General features: G+C 38.6%; 2 protein-coding genes and 1 pseudogene across 2 annotated transcripts; all 3 read right to left on the reverse strand.

Annotated features, from left to right (window-relative positions):
* Positions 1 to 1,606: 1,606 nt before the first annotated feature.
* On the reverse strand, positions 1,607 to 2,777 carry LOC110696717. Its single transcript, XM_021874070.1, has 2 exons — positions 2,489 to 2,777; positions 1,607 to 2,385 (listed from the first exon to the last, which is right to left on the reverse strand). The coding sequence occupies exons 1-2, from the start codon at positions 2,775 to 2,777 to the stop codon at positions 1,607 to 1,609; spliced, it is 1,068 nt and encodes a 355-aa protein (XP_021729762.1).
* A 2,942-nt stretch (positions 2,778 to 5,719) lies between these two features.
* LOC110696718 lies at positions 5,720 to 7,012 on the reverse strand. The gene has a single exon (XM_021874071.1). The coding sequence runs from the start codon at positions 7,010 to 7,012 to the stop codon at positions 5,720 to 5,722; it is 1,293 nt and encodes a 430-aa protein (XP_021729763.1).
* Positions 7,013 to 8,351: 1,339 nt separating this feature from the next.
* Positions 8,352 to 9,646, reverse strand: LOC110696784 (annotated as a pseudogene).
* Between the last annotated feature and the right edge of the window lie 452 nt (positions 9,647 to 10,098).

Here is a 10,098-nt window from a genome sequence, read left to right on the forward strand (position 1 = left end):
TCTTAGCAGTTGCTGCAATGGAGAACTAGTTGGTATGGCAAATAGATGTTAAGAATGCCTTCCTTCATGGAGACTTAGAGGAGGATGTATACATGACTATGTCTACAGGATACTCAGGGTGGCAGAGCAGAATTAAAGCCAATCAGCAAGTTCAGAACACTCCTAAGTCTTAACTAGTGTGCAAACTCAAGAAATCTTTATATGGTAAAAAACAAGTTCCCAGACAATGGTTCTCGAAATTTACCACAGCACTGGTACGGTTTGGTTTTTCTCAGTCCAAAACTGACTATTCACTCTTTGTGAAACAACAAGATCAGTCATTTGCAGTGGTTTTAGTGTATGTTGATGATCTCATGCTTGTTGGAAATGACATGTCTTTGCTTAGTGAAATCAAGCAATACATGTCATCTCAGTTTTATATGAAAGATTTGGGAGATGTGAGATACTTCCTTAGCTTGGAAGTAGATAGAATTGAACAAGGATTCTTTTTGTCTCAAAAGAAGTACACTTAGGACCTGATAAAGGAATTTGGGATGCAAAAGGCAAAGCTCGTAAAAATTCCCATGGATCCTCACTTGAAGCTTACTTACATCAATAGAGTAACAATATCCAATGTGACTGAGTATCAAAGACTCATTGGGAGACTCATCTATCTAGATCTCACTAGACCTGATATCACTTATGCATTAAACTCTCTAAGCCAATTCATGCAACAACCCACATCGGTCCACATGCAAGCAACAAAATGAATTTTGAGATACTTGAAACTGGCTCTGGAATAGGAAAATTTACTACCATATGAATCTGAGGCCATTTTGACTGTTTACGCTGATAGTGATTGGGGTGGGTGTCCAATCACCAAAAGATCAACCATAGGGTTTTGTATCATGCTGAGATCATCACCGGTGTCTTGGAAGTCCAAAAAGCAACATGTTGTTGCTAAATCATCTACTGAAGCAGAATATAGAGTCATGGCTCTAGCAACTTGTGAAGTCACTTGGATCAAGCAATTACTCAAAGATCTAGGCTTGAACAAATTTGGCCCAAATGTGCTGAAAGTTGACAACAAAGCTGCATTGTCCATTGCTGCGAATCCAGTTCGCCATGAAAGAACGAAGCATGTTGAACTAGAGTGCCATTTTGTGAGAGATAAGGTCATAGCAGGGGAGATTATGCCTTAATATGTACTATCACACAACCAACCTGCTGACATCTTCACGAAGCCTATGACCATTAATCAGAAGTAGTGTTTATTTCCCAAACTAGAAATAACTTCACACCATTCCTATTTTAAGGGGAAGTGATGAAGGATAAGTCCAGGATTAGGATAATTATCTACTTATTTTCCTGATAGTTTTTTTTGTCCTGTAGTTCTTGCTATTTGTTTTTCTGTAATTCTGTATTTTGCTTTGTAATTTGTACGTAGTAGGTAAGTAGGCAAATTATCCTTGGGATTGAGTCCTAGGAGTATAAATAATGGGCTGCTTATGATATGCAATCAATCTTTTCAGTCGTCATTTTCTGCTTTCCTATTTTCATTCTCTTGCACGGCTTCTCTCACTAAAGACTAATTTTTTTTTTTGAAACAAAAGTATAGCATCATATATTAAGAAGATAAATCCAAAGTCGCAAGAGTTACAATACTTTGTGGGAAAGGGGAAAAACGAACTACTTCCGGAGCATTACCCACCTCACTTCTAGCTACCAAATGAGCCACTGTGTTACCCACCCTTTTCACATGAGAGAAAAAACATTTATCAAAGGAGGATTTTAGTATGTTGATATCCCTGTAAATAGAAAAGATAGGCGCTCTACCCCTAGCCAAAGACTCAATCGATTTTATCACACTTTGCGCATCAGGTTCCACCCAAATATCCTTGTATCCAAACCTTTGAGCAAGCAAGAGAGCATACCTTACAGCTTGGGCCTCAACACATTCAGGGGAAGATAAAGGTACACTCTTCGTAGCCGTAGAGGTCAGCTGGCCAGTATGGTTTCTGCATACCACTCCTAATGCTGCCCGATTCTGTTCACCAAGATGTGCATCCACATTAATTTTCACACACCCCATATCAGGACACTTCCATTTAGTAGCATGTTTCTGTAATGAACTTGCTGCCCTTTCGTATACTCGCCCAGAATATCCCTTATAATCAGCCACATAAGTGCAGTAACCCATCGCCAATTGTACTGCATCAGGTTCAAAGTTTTCGAACACTTTAGTATTTCTACATCGCCATGCCGCCCACATTAAGGCTGCCATTAAGATTAGAGTTTCCTTAGAAACCTTATTCTTTAACCATTGCCATCGATCAATAAAGGAAGATGTAGGGGCCTCAACAATTAGATCTTCAAATTTGCTCTTACTCCAAATCGCTGTTGCAGCTGTACAAGAGAACAGGGCGTGTATGATTGACTCTTCAGGTGATCCACATATGTTACAGCTGCTGTTCGTAACAATGTGACGTTGATACAGTCTCAACTTTACAGCCATATTGCCCTTCAAAGCTATTCCATATAAAATGCTTGAGTTTTGGGGGAGCATTTAAGGCCCATACCGATTTCCAAATATTTTCTGTAATGTTGCTAGAAAGACCACCCACCCTTAACATCCAATAGCAAGATCTAACAGTAAACTGCCCATTCTTTGTGAACCTCCAATATGCTTTGTCCTCTTCATTCATAAGTGGCAAAGGCTGTGCAAGAGTTAAGTCCGCATCGACCCCTAGAACATCTCTAACAAGCTGCTCATTCCATAGTCCAGGAACATCACTCATTAATTCTGTCGCGGTCTGCTCTTCATTTGCAATCAGATTTCCCCCTTGTGGATCCACCCTGACCCCTTCACGAAACAGCCAAGGGTCCTTCTAGACCCTTACCCCCCTGCCATTACCAATCTTCCACCCCAAGCCATCTCGGAGAACACCTTTAGCCCCCCACCAGCTTCTCCACAGGTAGCTTGGATCATAACCCCTGCACGCACCTAGCACCCCAGACCGTTTAAAATATCGGGCCTTGAGTACAGCATGAACCAGAGACTCTGGGTTGGTGAGCAAGCGCCAGCACTGTTTTGTGAGAAGTGCTTGGTTAAAGTTCTTCAGATCACGAAAACCCATCCCACCAATGCCTTTAGGAACACATAATTTATCCTAAGACTGCCAGTGAAATTTACGCTTTGCTTTCGAGGAACCCAACCAAAATCTACTCATCAGCTTATGGATTTCCTCAATGATGCTATCAGGAATCCTGAACAAACTCATTATATACGTAGGCATAGTCTGAATCACCGCTTTTAGGAGTACCTCTTTTCCTGGCTTCGAAAGAAGTTTATCCTTTCAGCAGCTTAGCTTTTTGCGTATTCTGTCACAGATTCCCCCAAAGATAGCTTTCTTTGTCTTCCCGATAATTGTGGGTAACCCTAAATATTTTTCGTGTTTATCAATTTCCTTAACTCCCAGCATATCAACAATAGTATTTCTTCTATCGGCCGGCACCTGTTTACTAAACGCAACTTCAGTTTTATCTAGATTAACATTTTGGCCCGATGCTCGTTCATACTTCCTGATAATATCAGTAATTTCAGAGCATTCCTGTAAAGTAGCTCTCGTAAACAGGATACTGTCATCCGCAAAGAACTAATGAGAAATTCTGGGAGCAGCCCTGCAAACTTTCGCCCCATGTATTGATTTATTCCTGGCAGCCTTTAATAACAAGCAAGAAAAGACATCAGCACATAGTAAGAATAGATACGGGGATATGGGGTCACCTTGTCTCAATCCCCTTGAAGGATTGACAGAGCCATAGACTTCATTGTGTAACTTGAAGGAGAAAGACACCGTAGAGATACAGTCCAACACTCTTTTACACCACCCATCAGAAAAACCCATTTTCCTCATTACTTTCTCCAAAAACCGCCATTCCACTCTATCATAGGCTTTGCTCATATCCAACTTCAGGGCCAGGTTTCCGCGTCTCCCCTCCCCACCTCTCTTCATAGCATGAAAGATTTCAAAAGCTATGGTGGCATTATCTGTAATGAGACGCCCTGGTATAAAAGCACTTTGGTTTGCAGAAATAATGTTGTTCAGGAAAGGTTTTAGCCTATTAGCTAGAGTTTTCGATATGATTTTGTATAAGACATTGCAACAACTAATAGGTCTAAAATCTTTCATTTGCTTCGGTTCATAACAATTCGGGATTAGTAATATGCATGTTTTATTTAACACAGAAATATCAAATCTCCCCTCCCACCAATACTTAACCATACAAACAATGTCATGTCCAACAACATGCCAAAATTTTTGAAAAAATAATGCATGCATACCGTCAGGTCCCGGAGCTTTATTGGGATGCATTTGAAACAAAGCTAGCCTCACCTCCTCTGTAGTAGGAACAACATCCAGGATCTCATTCATTTCTGCTGTTACCAGGGGAGATACACATTGGATAGTCTCATCAATGTCCGATGGGTTTCCAGATTGAAAGAGGTTCTCAAAATACTTTACAACAGTGCTTTTAATCCCTTCCTCATCTTCTCTCCAAGCACCCTCAGAATCATAAATACCATCAATCCGATTCCGGACACGTCTGTAACTTGCTTTTCGGTGAAAGTAAGCTGTGTTTTTATCACCATCTTTCATTTCGTTTGCTCGAGCTCTTGAGTACCAATACGATTCCTCCAGCCTCCTTAACTCAGTAATTTCCTCTACGAGTTTCTCACATTTCTCAAGTACACGGCCATCCAGAACCTCCCCTTGGGCTTCTTTTAGTTCCTTCTCCCGGTCCTTCAGTTTCTTTTTTATATCCCCAAACTTCTTCTGTGCCCATGATGTAAGAGAGCTCGCACACAAAGTCACTTTTTCATGAGGCATAGCCACAGCATTACCCTTCCATGCCCTATCTACCACCTCTTCACACTCAGAGCTTGATAACCACCAGGCTTCAAAACGGTATGGCTTGCTTCTCTTCCCTCGATCAAAAACAGTAGCTGTGTTCATCATTATAGGCGCGTGGTCAGACGATATCCTCACCAAATGTTGAACCTCAGCTTGAGTAAACAGATGGCACCATGCCTCATCTCCCAGAAATCTATCGAGACGTTCACGGATGACAGTCTCCATGGTTCTCCCACGCTGCTAGGTGTAAGCACAACCTTTGAAGCCCATATCTCTTAAATTACAGTCTTCGATGGCTTCACGAAAATTCAGCATTAGACACTCTCTCCTCCTTATGCCACCTTCCTTCTCTAAAGAGTTAGTGATCTCATTAAAATCGCCAAAAAATAGGCACGGAATAGTACACTCCCCCTTTAATTTCCTCATCAACTCCCATGTCTTGTATTTATTTTCAGCTTCCGGCCACCCATAAATACCACACGCCCTTCAAAGCGGAACGCCCTCAACATCACAAATATCCAGAGCACAATGATGGTCTGAATAAGACACCATTGAAGCATTAATGTCATGCCACCAAATACAAAGACCTCCTGCTCGCCCCCTACTGCTAATATTAATCCCATGCTCAAGACCACAACGATGCTTAATTCTCTCCATAATGCTAGCATTTACCTTGGTTTCCATTAGGAACACCACATTTGGCGTCTCCCTCCAGCATATATCCCGAAGGGTACTACTTGTCTTCGGGTTGCCAGCCCCGAAGACATTCCAGCTCAGAAGTTTCATTGTTGTTCGAGGGAATGGGTTTCACCATTCACCTCTACTTAGATATTACCGTCCCCGGTTACACCATCGCCCTCCTTCTTTCTTCTCTTTTCCCCCTCCACCTGCATTACCAACTCCCCATCCTTGTCATTATCCCACATAGACCTCTTGTTCCCTGCCTCACTCTTTCCACTTGCCCCTTTTTTTCTTATCTCACCTGTGTAACCCATGTGCATTTTGTCAATTCTTTGCCATCCTCTTTTCTTAATACCCATATCCGCAGTTTGCACAGTTTCATCACCTTTCGGATGCATACCTAGTTGGGGCCTCTCTGTATCGGTTGCATCTTGAGTGGGATTGCATTCTAATTCTTCTTCCCCCTCATCTTGCCCCTTTACAGGGTTTTTGTGCTTGGATATTAAGGGTGTCAATCTATTATCACCTTGGTTGTTGTACTTTTCATCATTAAGTACCACCACCTGAGCCTCTCTTTCCTTACCCTTGCCACTTTGCACAATCTTACCCCCTTCCTCCCTATGATTTCCCATATTGGGCTTATGGGTGAATACCAGGTTTCTACCACCATGCAACCTGTCCATCTCTTCCTTTTTTTGTGATAGACCCTTCCGTGGAGATGCTCTTAGCCACATACCCCATTGTTTCCCCTCCCCCTCTTCATCTCCCTCCTCATTAGGGCAGTCCTTCTCAGTGTGACCAAGAATACCACACGAGAAACAGAGATTCGGTAGACGTTCATATTTAAATTGAACATATGTGTCTATACCCTCTTTGTTTCGGATCTTTTGAATCCTCCGTATAGGTTTCGTGGTATCCAGTAGGATCCTCGCCCTTCTTGATCTATCCCACCCGAGCAAATCATCTTCCACCTCCAGAACGTATCCCACTTTCTCTGCAATAGTTTTAACATCTCGATTCGATCGACAATCAAGTGGTAAATTATATAATCTAATCCAGAAAGGGCATAATCTCATATCAATCGACTCGGGTTGTTCTGCCCCATTAGTCTCCTTCAATATAACAACATTGTTATCAAATATCCATGGTTCTCCGTTCAGAATTTTCTCCCTATCCTTCCAATGAAAAAATTGAATGATGAAAAGGTTGTTCTCAATCTTTCTAAATATTACTCCTCTAGATAACGACCATACCTTCTTCAGGGTGTTCTGCATAGCCTCAAAGTTGTATGGTCTGATTGACAATACTTTCCCAACTAATGAGAGGTCAATATTGTCTACCGAGCGATCCACTTCATTCTTCTCCAAAATTGCAACATCCTCCTCATCATTTGTGATCCGTAATTTCTCCCACCGTCTCGTTAATTCCTCAGTCATACTCTCGAAAGCCAGAAACCAATGATTATCAACACGATCCCCACAAAGAGGACAAGACTTGACGAGCAAGATAAAACACTCGACGATGAAACCCTAGAAAACTAAGGAACCGCTGCGAGACTTTCACTAAAGACTATTTAGTCTTCACAATTTCGTTTTGAAAAGTAATTCAAAACGAGATCCATTCGTGATACTGTATTTTTTAGTCGATTAAAAAATAAAAGGTTTTAAAAAATAATATTCAATAAAAAGTAATTTCAGCTCAACAAAAATGATTTCATATAAGAAATATAATAGAGAATTAGGGCATGCTCTATTCACCTCATTTTCACTTATTTAGGTTTAATAAATTTGGATGAGTTTAGTTAAGTTCAAATAAGTTCAGTTCGGGAAAAATAAGTTTTGATAAGAGGTACTCAAGTTCAAAGTATAGCTAAAATAAGTTTTTGTAAGGTTTAATAAGTTCAATTTAGTTTAGATAAGTTTAGTTAATTAATTTCAGAGAAGTTTAGATAAGTAAAAATCAGGTGAATAGAATACACCCTTATTACTAAAAGTAATTTTAGTTTAGCAAAAACAATTTCAATTGAGTATCACTTCAACAAAAATAATTTTAGTCCAACAAAGATAAGGTAAAGTGAACATGAACTTATCCTATACAAGTAATGTATTATATTATTTGATATTTTTTCTATGGATCCCACATGCTTAAATTTAGTACTATGTTACAGAGTGTTATTAATACTTAATAAAAACTACTCTTATTACAATCAACTTAAAGAGAAGAGAGCCTGTAAAATGTCGAGATCTCCTCACTAGAATATATAAAAGTCCAAAACTTTGGATTAGGCCTATTACATATTGATATACTTCCTCTATTTTGTTTTAAATGCATCAATTTGACCAATATATTTGCTAAAATATACCTTTAACCATTAGTATCTTTAATTGTCTATTAGTAAAAATTGTACTAAAATTATATTATGAAAGTAGACACTATGATGAATCTAATGATATATTATATAATACTCCGTAATATTTATTTATTTTATAATAGCAAATAAATTACGTTAAATATGGTATGTGAATAATGCAAAAGTCAAACCGGTGCATTTAAAAGAGATTTAAAAAAAAAGGAGGAAGTAATTTACATCAGCCTCCATATTTGAAAGGTATATACAACACGTTAACAAGAATCAGTGATATCAAAATAACAAGAGAACATAAAACAGAGTCTTCTTCAGGGCATGCTTGGATTGGGGGTAATATATTAAGGGGTAATAAAAGTCAAACTTGAAAAAACATAAGTAGCTAAAGGTTTGTTGTAGGAGACAATGTGTTTACAAATGAAAAAAAGTAGTTATACCACAAGGAAAAGAGCGAGATGGAGGAATTATTATCCTCATAATGAGGGCAATAGTTATCCACCCTCCTCCTAGTATAACTATTACCCCTAAAATGAGGGTATTAGTTCCTCTTTCTTCACCTCATATTACACCATCAATACATAATTTTCCTTACAATCATACCATCGCTATCTCCTCCTTCCATATATTCACTTTCATTTTGCTTAGTTTGACTTTTACTACCCTAGTAATACATCTCCCCCAATCCAAGCATGCCCTCAACCCTCAGTTCATCCTCTATCCTTATATTCTGCAAGTAATTTACAGAAAAATACAGAGATTCATATCCCAAAAAGAGTTCAGCTTTCTAAACTCAACATATATTAAATTAAGAAAGAAAATCAAGATAATCAAACAATATGAACATCACTAACAAAATGTACAACTAAAAGCAGCCATGATTAGAATTAGACTAGAATTAGTCAAATGTAAGAACCCTTCAAATGCCGATTTCGATGTTAAGTTCTTCCATTAGATGTCTTGTTAAAGGACTTTGTGCCTTCATTTGTCATAAGTTTTTTATGACTTAGCCTTCGAATCGTGTAGTCTTTCTTCGAAACTTTCGAGTTGGTTGGAGAAACAGAAGTTTTTGACATGGTAGGAATAACATACCATCCAATTGAGGTGCACATAATTGCAAAAGATCTACCAAATAATACCAAGAACACCAAGATTAATATAACAACCATTAGTAATATCAACTTGGGCTCTTTCCATTGTTCAATCCTTATTTTTTTTGCCACATCCCATTTTCTTTTTCTTCTTGTTAATCTCATTTTCAGCCTTATTTTCTTCTCTAGCATTCATTGATTTTGAGGATTGCAGCTTCCTTAGAGTTGATGTCTTTAAATCAGAATCAGATTTTGGTTGTTCGACTACTAGATCAGGAGAAGCCTTATGCTTAGCCTTGACTACAATGGGCTTAAAATCGTGATCGCCCGAGTAGGAGAAACGAACTAGGGAAATCTCATCAGGTTCAACCTGTGAGTAGATTTGCTGTCTTTTTTCTTCAATTTCTGCTAGAAGAGCTGAAAACTTGTCCAGCCCTCGGCTCGAATACGGGTTCTTGTTGCTGCTGCTCTTGGATCTTGATCGCCTTGGTGAAGAATCCGCGCTTCGAGTTTGTCGTTCATATTCATCTTCTTCACGCGGGAAACTATGAGTACCGCAAATGAAGCCACTCACCATTTTTTTGAGGAAATAGTACAGGAGTTGTAAATTTGATGAAGTAATAATAATAATAATAATAATAATAATAATAATAATAATAATAATAATAAAACAGAGAATTTTGGTTGGTTTTATGAGAAGGGCAAAAAGAAAATAGGCTTTTTGGTATTTAAACAAAAAAATGAGGCTATTAAATTAATTGAGTGCGGTTGGATGAGGATTGGAAGGAAATAATAGTCAAATAACATGAACTTTGAAATGGATGAACTCCAAATAGAAACTTCTACTCTACATATATTGTATTGATTGAGATTGTATGTTCATTGACTTTCTTGAGGAACAAGTCTAGAAACTTATATCATCATGCATGTGACACAGATAATACATTATACATTGTTTGTGATGTTTAATTCTTACTGCACTTCTTAGAAGGAGAGACTTTTATGAAATATAATTACATATCATTTTTTAGGGTATTATTTTATTGTATATCAAATCATGTCAAGGTGG

Source organism: Chenopodium quinoa, unplaced genomic scaffold, assembly GCF_001683475.1.
Source record: "Chenopodium quinoa cultivar QQ74 unplaced genomic scaffold, ASM168347v1, whole genome shotgun sequence".
Classification (NCBI taxonomy): domain Eukaryota; kingdom Viridiplantae; phylum Streptophyta; class Magnoliopsida; order Caryophyllales; family Amaranthaceae; genus Chenopodium; species Chenopodium quinoa.